Source organism: Cygnus olor, chromosome 10 (genome assembly GCF_009769625.2).
Source record: "Cygnus olor isolate bCygOlo1 chromosome 10, bCygOlo1.pri.v2, whole genome shotgun sequence".
Taxonomy (NCBI): domain Eukaryota; kingdom Metazoa; phylum Chordata; class Aves; order Anseriformes; family Anatidae; genus Cygnus; species Cygnus olor.
In genome coordinates, this window is record NC_049178.1 from 4,346,304 (window position 1) to 4,367,376 (window position 21,073).

Consider the following 21,073-nt stretch of genomic DNA (forward strand, 5'->3'; position numbering starts at 1 on the left):
TATTGTGATATGCTTAATGCTATCTGCTTACCTACTGTAAAGAAGGCAATCACAGAACCATACACAATTGCATACAGTTTTGCAAGCTAAGACTACAACATATAGTAAATGGAAATGCTGCTTACACAGTTCACAGATGGGAGGGCATATTCACCTCTGGATGGTGGAGAGGTCAGACAGTGCATAATACACAGGAATCACAGCTATACACGCTAATATGATGAGAGGCCAACAGCTGAATGAGCATGCTGAGAAACACTACACTCCTACTTACCACACATTGGAATCTATGCCCAGATGTGGGTATCCTAAGGGAGGAGGAGGACAGTTTTTTTTAAACCAGTACAGCGTATGGCCCATTCATTCAAATATCTTGTGCTCTAGTATGAGGAAGTGTTAACTTAGTGATGTTAACTTCCCTGGAAAAGCATTCTCTGCATCAAATTCAAGTTGCTGTTATTCATAAACTTTTGGTAAATTCTCTACTTCATTTTTCATAACTAAGTTAAGTTTTTGACTTACAGGAAAAGGATATTAAGCTACAGTATGGAACAGAGCCTTACCAAAAAATAAGACCACGACCTGAAAAATAACAATTACACTAGGAACATGTTCATGAAGAACAACTGACAACGTCATGAGCAAGAATAATGGAGAGTAAAACCAACTCGTTCATTATATTATGTATTATATTGCTAAGTGCAGATCTCTACCTATCTGATTTTTATATTCAGCAATCTCCAATTATATATGTAGCCTGCTAAACACAGAGGCAATCTCTCTGATACATATTTCTAGCCTGCCTGGTATAGAGAAATAAAAGACTGTAGAAGTTACAGCATCACATTAAGTAATCATATATATGCTTCATATTATTTTTGAGAAGAAACATTATTGTTTTAAAACATGCCACAAACACTTACCATTGTGTGACATTCCAACAGCAAGGCATTTCTGAAATCTGCAGTACTGACATTTATTTCTGCTTTTTTTATGGATGCGACAATTAAGATCACACCTGTCATAAATTAGCTTTAATCTGATGGTTCTTCGAAAAAAGCCCTGTAGCAAACATAAAAACATGTAAAAGGAGAGAAGAAACATTGTCAGTGTCACTGTCTTACTTCTGTAAACATACAAACATGTTTCTATATAAACACTGAGCCTAAATTTGTTTTAGATAGATGATGCTATGGTCACACCATCTGCGTAGCAGCATGCTCCTGATCTGAATTTATTAGCTATTTTCAAATCAGTTTGATAGAAAAGTGTCTCAAAAAGCTATGGAAGCTAATAGGGATCTATTGGTTTGAAAGGATCCTAGGAACATAAGTTGAGAGCACTACAGAAGTACTGAGCATGAAGAATACCATGCCAACAGAAGCAAGGCTCGATTTGTTCAGGTGCTCATGAAACGCTTGGATATAAAGTGAACGTAACATTTTAAAAATTTAAAGCTCACTATGTAGGAAAACAATGTAGTTCACAATGTAGGAAAAGTGTTATAAATGACCACAAACCAGAAATTCTGCAAAGAACAGTTTGATCTCAAGTATATAAAAAGGTTATGTGTTTCCTACTTATTTAGATCGTCTTTCCCACATATTTCTTTATTCTATTTTAATTATTTGTTTTCCTTTTTGAGCTTGAGTGCTTACAGAGAATTTATTTTCCTTTATTTATTCTATTTCTTTTCGTTTGCACAATGCTAAATTAATTTTCCAATATAAATTTCTGTGTTCTATCTTCTAGGTTCTTTTATTTTCTACTTTGTTCCCACTGTTTGGATTTTACAAATTTGCAAAGTACATTGGCTCATGAAAAATCCAAAAACTTGCTGCCAAACTCATGGTAATTATTACTCAAGTCTTATGAAGACAGAAACCATTACGTAAATTCAGAGTTCTGTCTTTTGACAGTCTACAGGTGTTTTCTGAGATCAATGATTAGTAGCTAAAAAAGTTTATCCGAATTTATCATAATTAGTTCCTTGTAACAGCTACTTTATTCTCATAGAATAATACTAACAATAAAAACAATATTGACTCTTGTTTATATAGTTCAGTGCAATGTAAGTAATCAACAACATACTTACTGCTTTAAGTATGTTCCTCATTCAGTGCTATAATTTTTAGTTAAGGTCTGCATTGGATCTTTACTATCACTTATTTTCCTCAAGAGATTGAAAATAAGGATGATGTGAATTTAAACTCAATGAATTGTTACTAATTCCCATCACCAGTGTTTCTTTTCTCATTCTTGAGGATGGTCAATTATTATACCATTCACTTTCCTTTATTTGTTAGGTGTTATTGACTAATCAGTGACATCAAAAGTAGTCAATGGTGTTTTAAAGCAGAAAGCCACTTTCTTTAATATCATTAGACCTTTCTGTAGTCACCTAGAAATGTGTAAATTGAGTAAAGAAACTCTAATCAATCAGATTCTATTAACAATAGAATCTGAATTTTAAATTGCTCGGAGTATTGAGCTTTGGAATTCAGCATGAGTCTACTTTTGCTGCATTTTATGAATTCAAATTCTACAAGTGATCTCCAAGACAGCAAGAATGAAATATAATTGCATAATTGACAAAAGTAGAAGAAATGCACAATAAAAATCAAATAGATCAGTAATATAATTAATAAAGAAGAAATATTTTACTCTCTCACTTATTAAATTATAAAGTATTTACATTGTACATGGAACAATTTAATTTTAAAAAGATTTAAAACTCTTTTTAAAAAAGCATAGCCCTCTAATTTTACCAAATGATTATTTAGATGAAAATTGTATCAAATCTTACTTCAGAGAAAACACATTTGTGTCTACCTACCTTACAACCTTCACATGCATGCACACCATAATGAAATCCAGAGGCTTTGTCCCCACACACACGACATTCAATAGCCATAAGGGAGTTGGAAGACTCCTCATGAGGTTTATTGTACAACTGAACTTTTTCTGAAAAATAGGGTGGGGAAGGAGGCTCCATTTTGATTGCACCTGCATATAAAGGAGATTTAAATGATAAACTCAAAGTATAATTAAACAGATAGTAGAAGAAGCAGCAAGGAATAATCACAAGCAATCACAGTAAACAGATTCATAGGTGTGCTTCATAATACAAAATGACAAGTAGTAAACAAAGGATGTTCAGGAAACTAAGCTGTAAGCAGATATTTCACTGGTAGTACATAGGCTGAAAACCCTTGAAGAAGCAGATTCTGATGGAGAAACCATGTTACAGATCCAGTTCTCAGAACTGTAGCGTGGAGTGATTTGAAGATAGAGATATTCAAAATTTATATATGAAAACCTTATACTCAAAAGGACTTCTGCCTTTTCCTGGTATCTAATTACATTGTATTACTTTAAGGTGTTCAGTACCACTGCAGGGAGAAGAACTGGAGTCTCTAATCTCATAAAAGTAGTCTAAGTATCTAACAGTCCCACATTTAAAAATTTGGATATTTAAAGAAATTAATCACTCTCCTGGGAACACTGTTCCACTTTGGATGCAGTCTAGAGATTAATTTTCTCTTCTGAAAATTTCTAATTATTGAGACAGCACTTTGTAATATTAAACAAGTTCAAACAACCAAAAATGATATTTTTAAATCTGTCATGACTGGTCACAGAAGAAAGCTGTGACATTTGACACTATAATATTACATCAGATCACAGCTCAGGAATTATATAACATACATAAGTATTATAAAAGGTGAATGCTTTGTTTTCTAGCTGGCTACACAACATAAACTAGAAAGTTTTCTTTCCTATAGAAACTAGGAAGAAAAGAAAGCACAAAATTATCTGAGTAAAGATCAAGATAATTTGGTGTACCTAAACTCTGCTGGACTCTCTAGTTTGTTATTAAAATATTATGGAAATTTCTAATCAAACAAAAGAAAAATAAGTTACTAGCTGTAAAAATCTTTTAATTCACTTCATAAATAACCCAGACGTATATAGCACCTGCTTCTCTACTACCACCAAAACTAAATACCATAATTTTCCTATCAAGAATTCCCTGAAATAATTCTTGTATAGCTTTCTACAAACAAAAGTGATGTCTGTGGATCTTTAAAAAAGTTCCAGGCACAGCAACCTGAAATCTTACTATCAGTAGGAATGCAGTAGTAACTTAGTTAAGAATAGGCCCCTTCCTTTCTTAAGGAAGTGTATTTTTTTATATAACTGGGGAAAGAGGGGCTTTTTTTCATAACATATAAATAATACTAGCTCACAAAGCTTCCAGGTTATGTCTGCATTAGGAACACTGATAAATGTAGCCAATATTTCTATTCCATCAGTTTCTTACTTTATTCAGAATTCAAAAGCTGCATGTATTATTAAGTAATATGCTGTGTATGGTGGTGTTTTTTTTTTTTTAAATATCCAAGATATTTATTTTGCACTGATTTTAATATAGACAATTTACACACAAGAGATATGAATAGGAAACTGAAGGTTTCATAAAGAAGAGTGGGATTCATGTGATTAATAAAAAGTGTTTACGGTCATTTTAGATACTATATGACAGCTTGCCTAATCTCTAACTGCTGCTCTGAAAGGGTGAATGTGTGCTATGTGTATTCCATCTTTTCTACCAGTCCTGTCAGAATATCTTTTGGACATCTTTTTGTTGACACAGGGTATCTGCATCTGGGCATATTAATTCATCTAATTTCTACTGTTGGTAGCGTATTTTCAAGAGCATGAAGCAAATGTGAACATGAAGAAATATTGGATAATAAAAAGCATACTTTGGCAATCCTGGAGCTTGATATCATATTTATAATCAATGCTGGTCTGATCAGTTCTTGCAAGAGGAATATCTTCATAGTGTGGTGAAGAAATGCTTGAAAAATCAACAGTGGTAAATGGTTTTATGTCAAAGGAATGTGTATGATCATCCATTGCAGACAGATCCACTGGGCTAATTCCAAAATTAATCGGCCAAAACGGCATTTCTGTGTCAACCATTGTAATGCCTGAAAGCAAGAAAAGAAACAAACATTTTAAAAGAAGCTAGTTATTTCTGTAATGAGTTTGGGCCCAAGCGGAGGCCCCATTGTCTCATGTCCGAAGTGTTGAGATGCAAACTCACAATCAGGTGCAGGTTTTAGGGAAAAGTCTAGTCCCCATCCATCTTTTTGCTTGAGTTTGTCATCATATAGTGCATTAGTCTGTTTAGAAATATTGCACAGATAACACTGGGCAGTCAACCCACCTTTGAGGTTCTTCTTAGAACGGCTCTAATGTCATATGTCATAAGAAAAAATGAGATTTGTTGGGATCCAAAGCTTAGGCTACCCTTAGAACAGAATGGCTTGTCATAGGTATGCTACTAGAGTGATCTGATCTGCATTCAAAAGGCAGCAGAGACAACTCGTGGGTTCAAAGAAAAATGGTAGTCAGATTCACAAAAAATTGACAAAAATATACGTAGAAAAAATAATAATCTAAACAATTCTAGATGGCCAGATAAAATTCAATTCCATTTTAATAGCATAATTTTGTACATTTATGTACTTTAGTAGGCATGCAAGTTATTAAAAAAATAATTGTGTGAAATGAAAATACAACTGGAAACAATTTTCACCATTTTTACACATATGGATTACACTGACTAATTTAATCTCTCTATAACATGAAAATGAACAGTTAGAAATCTTAGATAATTGATTTTTTGCTTTTACAAATTCTCATCATCTTTCTTCCTAAATGTGTGAGAATCTTAAGGCTTTTTGTACTAAGAAAAAAAAAAAAAGTAGTTAGCGTTAAATAATGATGCTTTTACTCCAAAGAATCAGAAATACCTGAAATCTTTAGCTGGGCAAGTATGTATTATCCCTGAATCCTAAACCTAAGGATCAAGGAAAATTATTTTAGAACTTTCTAAATCCCATATGTATTTATGCAGTTCTTGAAAGCAGTAAACAAATAAAAAGCTTCAATCTGTAAAAATCTTCAGCAAATTGAGTAAATTTAGATTGAGATATAAAATGCTTATCTGAGTCCTCTTCTGACAGTTGGCTGAACTGGAATCCTTGATTTAGACATATTGCAACTATGAAAAACTTTGTATTCCAGTGAATGTTTCATAACTAGCATCCGTCTTTAATTTTCCATGACTTATGAAAAGGACGTTTTAATCTAAAAATAGAATAGACAATATGGAACCGAAATAACTTGGTCACTTTGGCTGTTTAATTTGGACTTCAGACCCATCAAGTAAGTGGCTTTTAACCTCTAGATAACAGAAACTTATTTGATTTGATCTACTTTTTATTAGTCAAAACTACTCTGTCACACTGCCAAATCTGTTGTTGCAAAATGAATATAATGGAGCAAACCTGCTCTATTACTTTGAGATGATCCTTTATTTTGAGAGGGCTATAAATAAGTGCCACAGTGACTGTCCTGCCCTATCTACTGTGTTAAGCGCTAAGGTAGCAATGTCTGGACATAGTTCTTTCCCCAGAAAAGCCACTATCATTCTTTCCCCTTTCAGGGCTTGCAGAACAACCTTGAACACTGATATCAGCTGCTGTAAGATGTTTCTTGTTCTTAAGTTTCAGATAAGAAATTCCCACTGCAGTGTGAACGGAAGTGTTGCTACTATATTACACACTCCACAACATACGTGTTACCTCTAGTAGAGGATAACCCTCTAGCTCCTTTATACTGCCATGCCTATTACTATGTCCCTAGTAACATAGAGTTCTGTAAAGCAAATGGTGTTTAAGGGTAAACTTTTGGCTAGGTTAGCCTCACACTCAGCCAACTGTCTACCTGTCCAAAGGTTTCAGCCATTGGATAGGATATATAGACTCATATGTTATTTTTAATGAAATAAGACCTGCCTACTAGCAACTGACAGAATTTCTAACTGCCACAAGTGGAAATTATCTTGTAATAACTCAGTAGAGGTTGCCAGAGTATCTTGGTGTTATACATGTTTGGAAGATAAAGTATCTTCCAAATAGTCAACTTTTCTGTAAGCACAAGATGTCCTGGCCTAAGTCCCTGGCCATTAAAACTGGGAACCATCCTTAAACAAATTTCAGAATAAAGCAATAAGATAGACTAAACTCCTTCTTAGGAGTCCCTTCATGTAATTAACCAGACCAACCCTAAAAAACAAACAAACAAACAAACAAACAAACCTACAGACATCTACAGTTTAAACATTGGCTTAAATCTCTTTAAGCAATTGACATAGAGAGGTATTTTCACATTGTACCTGGAGGGCTACCTCAAGGGTGAAGAAGGCTGCCTACAGGCATGGTCCTGGGTGTAGCCACAGTTCACCCCCTGGAGTCCATAGGACTCAACATGGGCAGGTGCCCCCATGAGGTTATCATATGGCCAAGAAACAACTGCAGGCAAACGTGTCATTAGAAGGCAGGGGGATGCTCATACTTAGTGCGGCCCTTGCACAGACCCCTTCCCTGCACTAGAGAAGGGCTGAAGAGGCTTGAGGCTTAAGGCAAATGCAAGCTTCAGTTGCTCACTGAATAGAGATATACTCAATCGCTTGCCACTAATCTCATTTTTTGTATTATACACGAAGCAGATGTTAAAATTAATCGGCTTTCCTGAATCATCCGTTGAAACTCTCTAACAATACTCAAACAATCTAGAGGGACTAGCACTCTGGATTACCAATTAAAAAAAAAAGTTTGCAAACTGCTGTGAGCTATAGAGCAAGTTAATGCTTGCCTATATTTCACTTTATAACACGGTGAATGATTGTGATGTGTTGGAGAATTTGATTATGTTTAACTTATGATTAATTATAAGAAAATTCTGAATCGTTATAACACATAGTGTGTATGAAATTCACTATGCACAGATACCCTATAGCTTAGAAAGACTCAGATATCTAAGCGTGTAAGTGGAGGGGTCTGGCTTGCTGCAAAAGCTACGAAGGTACGGTAACTCCTCAGCAGCAATCTTCTGGTTACACAGTTAGTACAGCTAGCTTGTTTCAGCAAAGTCTAACAATAAAGCCAGAGGAGTTTCACTGTAAAAGTATTTCTAGCCTTGAACTGTGATCTTTTGGATTTTTATGAGGTTTTAGAAGCAGCACATTAAAAAAAAAATCTGTTATTTTAACAGTCGCTTAATTCAAGGGACTGTTTCATGCATTCTTGTTTTTCCTAACTGATTATTATTATTTTTTTAACTGTATATCTGTTCTCATCACACACATTCTGTATGCTAGGAATAGAGGAAATAAAAATGACAATATTATACCGAAGTAAAGAACAACCAATATTAAAAATATTCTACGATTCTGTGATTCTATATACTCAGAGGCATGGAAGAGAACTGTGGGGGGATCTAACAGCTACTACAGGTCACGCAGTAATCCCATTTTATGTTACTCATATTTGCATTCTAAGGTAATAAAATCCTCAATCAGCAGAGACTTACAATACAATACAATACAATAAAAGCCCATAAACTGCACCCCTTCCCCAGGTTAACATCCCCTGACCAGTAATATCAGTTCTTCAGGCAACTAAAAAGGCTTTGTTAAATAATTCCACTACAAAAAATGTATACTTTAAGTTTTCAAAAATTCTTTTGTTGTCTATGCTATAATTTTGTATACGATGTCCACTCAGGTACCTAACAACTGTACTGTAAATACGAACATACAAACATATACACAATTATGTGTGCATCTCTCTCTGATGTCTTCTTTTAAAATATATAAGGGTCTCGCATGGTAAAATGCCTTAAACAGGTAGGATTTACTCAACACAAGAAAGTTTGCATGTGTATTAACTGCTTTTCTGCCACTGAAAACAGTTAACTTCAGTTATGTTGTAAATTTCTATTTGCCTACTTCTGGATCAGAATATGTATATTAGAGCATTTCTTTATACAACAAAACAGCTAGGCATTGATGATCCCAAATCATTATTATTCATAAACATTTCAGAATTATTCACATTTCACATATGACTGATCTCAGTGGAATCATTAAATTGAATACAATTTGCTATTACAGTGGAAACAAAATTAATTTTACTATTTAGTCAAATTTGTATTATAAATACTAGAAGAAAGAAAAATGTGCTAATTTTATTCGTACATTACTGAAAGCACTGTATATAACTTTACTTGATTTCTGCTGTATCTTTGTCTTTTTTCCTCCTCATGAAAAGGTAAATACCAGCACTTCCCTCTGCAAAAATAATGTTTAATTGTAGTCTTCTCATGTTTTTTTTCAAAAAAAACCCAAAGATCCAAAACACAAGTCTAATCAACTGACCACTCCAGGATTCCTTCATAAAACTCAAAGATGCTCATGTGAGATCCAGGAACCAAACAAAAGAAAAAAAAACATAATTTAAGTAGGCTAAAAAGATTTTCATATGTAATAATCATTCTCGGCCAACAAAAGGTTGTGCCCAAGAGTAGCAGAGATGTCATTCACACAAAGCCAAATGGAGATGCTTCAGCATTTCATCATGAAAAACACGAGAGAATGCTGTTGAGATAACATTACATACGGAGAGATGATACTAGCTGCTATAACTCCCTTCACATGCATTTAATCTCATGTAACCAGTTTCCAACTATTGTCTACAAGGAAGTAAAAGGCGGCACACCACACAAACTCATCTGATATTTGTAAGAACTGTCAGCCACAGTGACAGCTTACACTTTGGTGCTGACTGTGAGAACTACCAGATCATTCAGTAGAAATTGAACGTTGAATTGATTTCCAATTCATAAGGGAGCTTTTCAGTACATTTTTTATATTAGGAAAACATAACATATTAGAGATTAACATGGTATGAAAAACATCCTGGATCACAGGCTACTCTTTGCCATAAACACTACCTGTGCTCAGTTAACCTGAAAGGCCTGTTGCACTGCATTCTAGGCACGCTCTTTCCAGACAAAACTACCAAAATATGACCCTGAAGGTATTTAGTGAAGCAGCCAGAACATCCTAGCCTAATGCAAGTTACAGAAAATCAAAAAAATAATAAATAAATAAATAAATAAAGCATCTCAGCTTTGAGAAGTAAATCAAGGCAGTGATATACCATATGGGCAGATATAAATATGAACATACATACGTGTAATGTAAATTATTGTAGTTTTTAAAAATTAAAACATATTTCATGGAATAGTTTGAATTTCATCTCACATATAAATGTGTCGTACAGTTTGTCAAGTAAACTCATCTACAAGTGTTGCAAAACTTAATGGGAATTTTGCTAATTAATTTAATTAAAACAGCCTCACATCATCTCTGAAAAATGTAACATGTTGGCTAAGATCACATAACCATTTGTAGATTTTAAGAAAAAAGTAGAGATAGTGAAGAGTAAGCTTCATACCCCTGTAAATATTTATTTATCTATGTAACAATGAAACATTTCACGTGTGTGCCTTGCCAAAACGCATCTACCCTAAATGATTGTACCACATCCAATGAGTTAAAGAGCTTCATTAATCTTTTATAAGGGAAATGCTGCAAAGGTCTCTAAGAGGAGAAAGGACAGTCTTGGAATAAGGCAATTGCACCCCGCTTTCAATAACTCAGTTTTTTTTCGTTGCCTCTGACACAGAAATTGTATTTGGCAATGCATAAGTATCTTAAGCCAACATTTTCATCAGTGCCGTTTTCAGGTCCTGAATATGAGGCATATGGTCTGATCTTGTGACACACTGTGTTCAAACAGTAATTAACTCATGTCTCTGGAAGGTGTAAATGGCGACCAATTCTAGTAAAGTAGCCGTTTGTTTTATTCATTGTTCTGTTTATTTAGGGAAAGTTGTGTCGTCTTACTACAGCTACTTCGTCCTGGAAGGAAAAAAAACAAAACAAAACAAAACACAAAAATGCTCCTGTTTATGCTCTTTGCCTCAGTTCTCCACTTGCCCAGTGAAAGAAGGATACTGGCTTTTCTTCTTATTCTGTGTAAGAATCAAACTGCAACCTCTTCCAGCAGGGATGGTGTTGCTCTACACGTTTTTAATATTCCTAATTATGCCTGAGTGCAATCAGGTTTTAAGCTTAATCTGAGCCTTTGGGAGATACATTGTTTTCATGAGTAAGAAGGTATTTTTCATGCAAAGTACCTGTAAGTATAACAGCCTTTACTTAATAGGCAAAATTTGCACAAAATAAAGGCACTATTTATCCAAATGATTTTGGCTAAACTAAAGTATGTACATTTTTTCTGTATTGTAAACAACAACTCAAAGCTCTTGGACACATTCCGTTTAATACATTAAAACAACTACTCCCGTGTGGTCTGCAGGTTCTCACATCGAACGCACCGCTCCATCATGTAGGACCCGTACTCCTTTGTGCTCTGTTGCTGCGGAGTCAGCAGAGGGAGCACAACATAACTAAAAAAGCTCTTTCCAAGAACTCCGCTGACACATTCGGTGATGCTCTTAAACAAACAAACAAGCAAAAAAGTACATAAAGAGCCTTGTTGGCTGATACCCCCAACTCAATGTTTGACAAAATCGCAAAGGATTTTTTGCCAAACTCAGTAGGCTTCAAACTGTGGTAAGAAAAACAAACTAACAGCAAAAAGCCATAAAGACTTGTTTTAAAAATTCCATTATAGAGTTTTGTAATATTATGTTCTCATTACCAAGAAGTGGAGAGAAAGAGGATTTTTTCTTTTTATCCATGGACATTGGTAAAGTTCTGGGCAGAAACGGATTCATTTATCCTAAGTGTGCACTGAACTGCAATACATTTATAGGACTTAAAATAGTTGTTCAAAGCAGTCTTTTCCCAAGCACATGGCAAGTTAGAAATGGCTGTGATTGAGGAAAATAGAGCCAGGCTTACTTAAGTAACTGACAGAATAATTGTTGTTAAATTTCTTTATTGTAAATTCAGCCAGTTTGCTTTGAAAACTCAGTATTATCCTTGGCATTCCTGCCGTAGGACTGTATATTGTAGCAGCAACGAAAACACTTCTGCATGCACCTTGGACACCACTTCTGCTCGTACTGCTGTCTCACTTGACCTCCAATTTTTCTTTTAAGCATAAACTTAGCAAAACTATTTACAGGAATGGAAACTAAGATTACTGCAGAACAAAAGAACAAGGCTTACATGAATCTGTTGCAATTAGAGAAAGCTAAACTAAAGCTATTAAGTTACAACAACAAAAATAAAAGCATGCTTCATCCCCACTTCTTAATTTATCTGTAAGAACAAAGAAAATATCTAGTGTCCTCTAGCAAAAGTTGAGTCAAAAACAGCTCCACGATAACAAGCGCCTTAGTGAAGCAGTAACCCCTTAGATGATGCGGTGCACTACTTTTAATTCAGCCCTGACTCCAAGCACAAGACATTTTCTTCTCTCTTCCTCAGATGCAGCCCTCAAGCCATCTAAACATGGCTCAAAAATGCATGCCTGTTAGAAAAGATAACTGTCAATACAACAAGGATGCAGCAGAAACAGCATACTTTTGAAAGAACGGGATAAGCATTCTGTGTAAAGGCAAGCCCAGAGGTTCTAGACAACACGGTTTTGTTGCACCTTTGTGCCAAGGAGGAGGGATGTATCACCAGTGAGGCAGAGCGCAGCCAACAAGCACACTTCAAGGGTTAATCACTAAACGGGAGGATATGAGCTTATGAAAGTCTCCTTTTACAGTCTGCTGTACTAACCCGCAGAACAAGCACAGGACCAAAACTCTGATAGCAAAGAGCCGGGGCTGAGGGGAATGTTAAAGGTGTGACAAAAACACAAATACTCCCAGAAATGCCTTGAAACACTGCCACCAGATACAGGTTTCTGTCACATTACCCCAATGCAAACCGTGGATGCAGATGGCTTAACAAATGGCTCAGAAATCCAAGTGCTGCACTGTCCAAGGGCTGCAGAGAACAGCGACACTCAGATCCTCCAAGAAGACAGATAAAAATTGGTGGTGAGGGGGGTTCATGCATCCACCTCTCACCAAGGCTGCACAGTACAACATCAGAAGAGACTCAAGAAATGGTGGAAGTCTGAACATGTAAGAAGTCTCAACATGTAAAAAAAGTCTGAACACATAAATCAGTAGGAAATGCATTTTATTCCTGTAGCTGAATTATAGCTACAAACTCTGATCACTTAAAAGCACAGCCCATAAAATCTATTACAATGTTTAGCAGGGATTAGCTAACAGGAACAGAAAAAAAAAAAAAAAAACAACAAGAAAAGCCCATTCAGGGAATAATAGACCTGTTTAATTTAAATATATTTTCTATTCTGTGCCTATAGCATTTACATAAAATGGCAAATGGCCTGGGTTCTCGCTCAAAATAGCTGCATTTTATATTCTCGAAGCAACATAAACCATTGTAAATAGAAATGCAAATGAGAAACAATCTCAAAAAATGCCACAGGCTACTCAGACACAGTACAAATTCTACAATCTTACTTTAATTACTTAATGGAGATTTTTCGTTTCTTTTTCTTTTTTTTTTTCCTTTTTGTATTCTGATACTGGATAGATGTTGATGACACTGAATTATTTCAGGATAAAAAAGAAACTAGCAGTTTAAATAGAAATTGAGAATATCGAACAAGGGAAGATAAATGAATAAGAAATACTGATTTATATCTCTGAAAAGCTGCATAGACAGATAGCTCAGCTTTAAGAGGTAGAACACTTCAAGATCACAGAGAACATAACTACACAATTCTGGAAGTGACACCGTGCTGGGCTCCCAGTGGTAAAAGATTACAATAGAAATGGAAGCGTTCTGCTACTGTCACAAGTCTGGCAGAACACTGAGCTGTAGAGATAATTTCTACTCTGTTAACTCCAATTCAGCGTTTGTGAGAACAGACCCTCAATTTGTTCTTAGAAATACTTGAACAGAAAAACTACAGTCTTCTAGTTACAGGCAGCTGCAACCTGTGCTTTGCGAGGTGCCATGTATTGAACTAAAATTAATCTCAATGAAAAACTTGTCTTCCAACGCTTTTTGTTTGAAAATGTCTTTAAAATATCTCACCTTCTTGAAACTATGATTGTTATTTCATTCTGTTGAACAACAACAAGAAAAAACACCAGAAACAGAAGCACAAAACTGTGAAAAATAAGATATCTGGTTGTTGAAAGAAAAATCAGAATAAATGTGTACAGAATTCTAAACGGTAGAGATCATGTATCAGTATTTATAACATGCCTAATTGCATTAGGAGGGCTCAAATCTGGGTAATTTTGGTTTTGAATGATTTGATGAAATCAGAAACAAACAACATGCCTTTAACTTGCACTGGCAATATTGTAAAACTATCTCATGACATAAAATGTAGGCGTTACTCTCTATGAATCATTGTAGTTTAAAAAGGATACTGATAGATTGGCAATGAATCACATTCAATTTTGTAATCAGAAAGAGCTGGCTGCTTAAGGGAGACCTTTGCCCCCTTTGGCAAAGCAGACTAACTAAATGTGCCAAGCTACTAAGGAGTAGGCCTTCTCTTCTCATGTAAATTGCCTCATAAAACTGAAGTAAGTCATTGATTTTAAAATATACAAAAAAGTGCAAGCTTTATCAACTAGAACGTCGCCAACACAGATCAATTGACGAGAGCATTAATATTGTCAGAACTGTACTTGGCTCAAAGACTGCACATTTTATAGCTGGCATTTATTTATTATACTGGGTAGACTTGGTATTACTCAGAGATCTAGTAAAAGTTTTACTAACTGCAGGAAATTCATATAATTCAAACACTTTATATTTGTGCAGCTTAAACCTACACCAATTTTTTAGTTCTGTTCTTGTTTTGCCACCAAAGCTATCTGAGAGAACAGTCTCCTTCCAAATTCTTTGAAACAGAATTCTTGCTGTGCTAAGTAAGATGACTGAAGACCGTACTCCAGATATCTTTCCCTTTATCCCAATGATCTACAATAAGATAATCTGTTTTAATTGATTTAAAAATCAAATGCTCTGTCACAAAATAGATACAAGTGTTATCCTGATTTCTCATATGCTGATTGGAAATACACATTTTTATTAATAGCAAAAAAAAGATAAATTAGAAATTAACAAGGAGTTAAAAAAAAAAAACAACAACAACAAAATCTTTTAATTCTGTAGGTTTTCGGCCCGGTTTATAAGTGCATGCTATTAAAATTACTTTAAAAGAAAATTCCACATTCAGAAGCCTCATATACAGACATGCACAACCTGATTAGTGACTGTGCTTTTAGATGCCATCAAGCTGGTTTTGAAGGCAGTAGTAAGTTTTATAGCTTCAACAGAAATTCAGTCTTTAGGCCGCAGTTAGGTAAAGCACTCATTTACATGCTTTGTTTTGAATATTGTGTTATTAGTAAGGGATTTAAACACCTGTTTAAAGTTAAGTACTTTTAAAAACTCAGTTCCTGGCTAACGGAGGATTTCTTTAGTTAGGGTGTATTATTAAATTATGTACCATACATATGCATATAAACAAATATATCAATGTATGTTGTAATACTGATCCATAAGGAATTAGATTCTTGCAAAATAGTGTATTTTCAATGTAAAATTACTATTTATCACTACCTGCGGTGACAGCACTGTGCCCAGAGTCAATAAAAAAACTCACAGCTATCATGAAACACCAGTTTCAGAGCTTAGCCAGCTGCCGACTGTACATTTAATTAGGAGACAGCATTGTCCCAACATATTTTAGTGTAGTAGAAATGCTATCTAGTAAATTTATGCTGTGTTCACACGTGATGCATTATAAGAAAATTTGCAAATTCCTCTGTGGCTTCATAAGCCTTTGCCAGACTAGCAAATATTTAAGCACGTAGTATGGCAAAATATACAAGAGGAGTGTAACCACTGCAGCTATTTACAAGACAATCTTATGCTCCGATGTTTAATTGCTTCCATTAGATCATTATAACTGTGACTTTTAATGTATTTTAATACACGAATGATGGACTTTATTCTTTAAAAATGGTGCTTGGTCAATAATTATTGTAAAATTTCTTGCTAGACCGGTACCTTAACTGATAGATGTACTCCACTATGGGATTCAAACCTGAATACACAGTTTGTACATCTTTTTGAAATGTTAATAACTTCAATAGTAATTGTTGTATGTTATGTCCACAATATCCAGTTAATATTTTTTAAGACATCTTAAAATACTTTATACTAATACTGAAGAATATTTATAACATAAATAATTAATCAAATAAAAATTTCTCAACCCACAGAATAGTAGCAGAGAATTTACTGAGATCTTTTTATGGATGCATAAGACTGTTGGTAAGAAGCCTGGGATTTTCTTTCTTCAGACTTCATCAAGTCAGTGCTTTTTAACGTTCACAAGACGTCTCTGTTTCCAAGAGATGAGATAATAAGGCATACAACTTTAACAGGGTAAAATATACTCATTAATATCCTAAATTCTGTTCCCTGCCATGGCAGAATACTGAATACTCCCACAGGAAGAGAAGGAGGAGGAACAAATGCAACATGAGTTGAAACTCATTCCTTGAATTAAATCCCACTTTTAAAGTTTTTCCTGGCAGTCAGATATGTTGCAAATTATCCATAAAAATGCTTCTCTCATATCAGGAAGAGCTGCTTTCCTCACAAAGCTGTCATTTTCTGAAATACTAAAAACAAAAACTGTATTTTAATATGGTAAGACTATCCGTAGGGCTTGTATTTTGATGGAACACAAATATATATTTTTATTTATTATGATTTTAAATATTCTAACCTATTGGACAATCACTAAATCCTAAAAGTTAAAAAGCACCATGTTCAATACTCATTCACTAATGTAAACAAGCTTAATGCTATTTGTGAATTAAATACAACAAATACCCCGGCATGACTGGGAACACACTTTCCTATATATGCACTTTATACATATATATATACGTGCACATATATATTTACATATACATATATATATGTATAATTACATGTAATTTCTGATCTATGTCCGTGTAAGGTAATATTCTGTATAGGTACATATACAGCCACTAAACTCTGTGGTATTGAGCTAGTTCAAACAATGCGGCAAACTTGGGAAGGCACATAAATAGTACCAAAGATGACTTAACATGTAGCATTTTTCTCTTCTAGGTAGCCCCTAAAACAGTCTACCACAAAAATAAGTTCAATTTTCTGTGAGTCCAGTAATTTACACTCTGCTAGGACTAAAGCGTATTTTCCTTAGCTGCTGAAACTCTTCTATCAGCCATTGCTAACCTTTGAAGGGCACTACTAGTGATACACACACCACTCCGAAGTGGTATATTGCCCAGTGCAGCATTGAAGGATGCTGCTCCTAACTCCATCGTTGCCACTACTCTGACAAGATAAACACCAGGCAAAAGAAAACTGGGTACCTCGTTTTGTATACCAGCGTGCTTTGTAACAGCCCTCAGCAGAAGTACTCTACTAACATAATTCAGTAATAGACATACGTGAACTTTTGTACACCTATCATCTGTTGCACAAGTGTATCTCTTTGATCTTTTAAATTAGAAGAAAAATTAACCTTCTCAACTGCACAAACTAAGAAGCATATAACCTGCTCTGCCACTTTTCAGCAATAGAGCAATTCCTTGTCATCTGACTACTGTACTTTTGACCCTCCAAAATATCCCCAACTAAGACATGTTTTTACATGTGATTCAGTAATTACTGTTCTCAATACTGTATGATGCTTATCGCACATGTAGATCAATGTTCTTTGCATCTTATGTACTCCATCTTTCTACATACTCTTTTTTTTCCAGATAGCTTTAAAACTATTGAGGTGACTTCAGACCGTCTACACAAGGTGTGTAGAATCAGGCCATAAGTAGGGTAAACTTGCTTTTGTAACTGAAATTGCAACACTGTGCAACATCGTGAGAAATATTTAATGAACGCCAGTGAATTAATTATGAACCATGCTCTAAATTTAAGTTACCTTTTAACAGTTTCACTTGTGAATCTTCTATTGGACTACGTGAGAAGAGCATCACAACAATGTTCCCCTTTCTTGTATTTTAGGGTCAGTATAAAATGCAATGTATTATCACATTGTACTCCGTATTTTATCCCATAAGAAAAATAGGTGGAAACATTCTGAATTAAATTTAGCACTGAAGAATGACTATTATATAAAATATTAATTTTAAAGCCCACCTATGACTAAATAATAGCAATCGGAGAAAAAGAATACCAAACTAGCAACTATGAAAACTCAGTTGGCATTAAATTAGCATCAACTTACTTCCTTTCATATCATTCTATTCCTTACTTTCTACAGAAATTACAGGAATTTGGTTGGAAATTTTCTGTTTGGTATACTCCAGAAAGAACTCTTGTGGCCTGGAACTTAGAACAAAAGTAACTCCAGAACAGAGAAAGAAAACCACCAGAGCCCAGAATCAGCGTTGGGGAACAGATACTACCCAGAAGCCCTAGAACAGAACTATATTATCTTGAGATCTGAAATGGACAGACTAGATTAAAATCTAAGTTGATAGGGTAACAATTTTCCTAACAAGCTCGAAGTCCTGGAGGTCAGCCTATCCATTGGAAAAATCAAATGCTTTTCAATTATATAATTTCCGCTACTACCATCTCGTACTAATAAATAAAACTCCCTGTACTACTCAAAAAGAAAAAATCACGATACACGCATTCAGATAATGGATCACCAGGGTACATGCTCAGCTGTTATCCATGGTTATTTAAGCCTTCTGTCACTGATTCTTCATTAATTTTCTGAGAAATGGCTCTCTCATCACAAGTTTTTCTGAGAATCTGATGTGAGTCTGAGAGTGGCATAGAATGTGACAGAGATATTTAACTCCATTCCAAATGCACTTTTCAAGGGAAAAAAAAAACACTAAAAAAAACAAAAACACACAAGATACCTTTCTCTTAAGGATACAGAAATCACATATTAAAAACAGAGTGGATAAGTTCTGTTTGAACCTGAACAAAGAGACGAATGCTCTTCCTGAAATTCTTTGATAAGAATAAGTAGACAAAATACATGAGAAAAAAACCATGATTTCAGCTTTTCTTTCATTTCAAAACCATTAATGCACTTCAAAAAGAACTTAAATGTAACCTGGATTATGATGCAAAACTGCAGAATCCTGAGTTTGTTACTGATGCATAAACTACCTGTATTCTCTAACAAGAGCTCTTGCAAAGTTCATATTTTCCAGCGTGCATGAAAACTGAAAAAAATTCTTCAGTGTTATTTGCTGTTGGGTTATTCTTCCTCTATGTCATTAATGTCTTAAGAATGTGTTGGGTATGACTTGGCACTACTTCTGTCAACCTTTCTATTTTGAAGTATTGAAATTACTTTGCTTTCCCAGTGAAAGAACAAACATTTTTACCTGCTAAGGTCTGCACGATTATTTCACGCAATTCACTTGTTCCTTCATGTGAACTGTATGCCACTCCTGCGCTTCCTGGACGCATCACCCAACCAGAAAGCAGGGTGTATCAACGTTACTGTTTAAACAAACATATATGCCCGGCAATAAACAGCAGTCACTTTGCAGTTCCATTGTGCAAACTGCTACTGGTCTTTGCCTCAACGAGAAGATATCGTTTTAAAAATCATGTTTGATGTCATTCTTCAGTTACTGCTATTGGTGATCGCTAAACCAGTGCCTACACAGCAAGTCTCATTCTTGTCACGCCTTGACACACAAAGTTAGCAGAGTTTTGATGTGCATAGTGACTGTATGACTGTACAATTCATTCTAACAGGAAGATGGAAACTAGCGGTCCTATTTTTGACAAAGAACTTTCAAGAGTTAAAATGACATCATTTTAGGACAACAAACAGAATGCAGAGTATCCACAGCTAAAACAGTCTATTTTTAAGAAAAATGTATTAATGCATACTTTCAGAATAGTGGTTTTTGTTTGTTCGTTTTGTGTTGTTTTGTGTTTTTTTTTTCCAAATTTCTTTGTTTTCAGCTGTAAAGAATCTACCAATGCTCAAGTGAATCAATAGACAGTAATTGCACTTTGTATTTTGTACATAAATATTGTGGAGATCACCAAGTGTCTATTGGCTCCAAGCTAGAAAATCACTGTGCCCCAGTGGCCTATGTTCACATGGATTTCAGATTCCATGTATACGAGCCTGAGAATTGCCTGTAGATATCCCAGTTCATATAAGCTTGCTTGTTCTTTTTATAAATATGAAGTGCCATTCCACTTCTACCTTTTACAGCATTTCCTAGTTTCAACTGAGGAGAAAAGCATATAATCAAGTTCTAACTCCGTGGCAGTAGGATTAATAATTATAGGGTTATGCAACATTAACAATAGTGGTACAAGCAGAGTGGCTATGTTAAATTTTAACAGCATTAAAAAAAGAGGGGAAGAGATTGAGAAAATTTCAGTTCCCTTCTCTGTCACGTGTTTTTGTCATCATCTTGTTTTTTTCTATATTTAATATACTAGAAGAATTCCTTCGGCAAGTAATCTAAGAGGATGGCTAACAAATATTCCAGTTTCGTGTTACGATAAATAGGTATATTCAGTGTGTACACCCCAATTCAAGACAAAAATGTTTATTTAAGTACTTGTAATGAACTTGCATATTTTTTGAGAATGTTTATTGAGATGGGGTAAGTTAGCATACTGAAGAAAAATCAAATTAATTAAACTATCTGGAAGGTGTTATTTTGAATAATTAGATGCAAATATATTTCTTTAAATATGCATGTCATTTTCACAAACAAAGCACAAATTATACACTGTAATATTGCCCATATATTAAGGAATACTTGGTAACTTGATTGTTTTAATTTTAAATCCACTATTCATCTTTAATTTGGGCAGAGTACAGTAGGCAACCTTGCAATCAATTATATTGTCATACTCCATTATTCTGTTAAGTAGATTCATTCCTAGGCAAGCAAGTTCAGTGTAAGGAACTAAAAGTTATAACTGACTTTTTGTAATCCCTCAAGCACGTAACAACATAAAATGATGTTGATCTGGAATATCACAGAATCATAGAACTGTTTGGGTTGGAAGGGACCTTATAGAGGTCCCAACTCCCTG

At 34.8% G+C, this 21,073-nt stretch overlaps 1 protein-coding gene across 1 annotated transcript in view; it reads right to left on the bottom strand.

Moving 5' to 3' along the window:
* Positions 1-21,073, bottom strand: part of PPARG (peroxisome proliferator activated receptor gamma) — a 61,040-nt gene that overhangs the window by 22,415 nt on the left and 17,552 nt on the right. Inside the window, exons 2-4 of the mRNA XM_040569351.1 lie at positions 4,770-4,997; positions 2,837-3,006; positions 924-1,062 (exon numbers count right to left, since the gene is read on the bottom strand). Of these exons, the coding sequence (XP_040425285.1) occupies positions 924-1,062; positions 2,837-3,006; positions 4,770-4,989 (529 nt within the window). The 5' untranslated portion in view covers positions 4,990-4,997. The remainder of the gene's footprint in view (positions 1-923; positions 1,063-2,836; positions 3,007-4,769; positions 4,998-21,073) is intronic.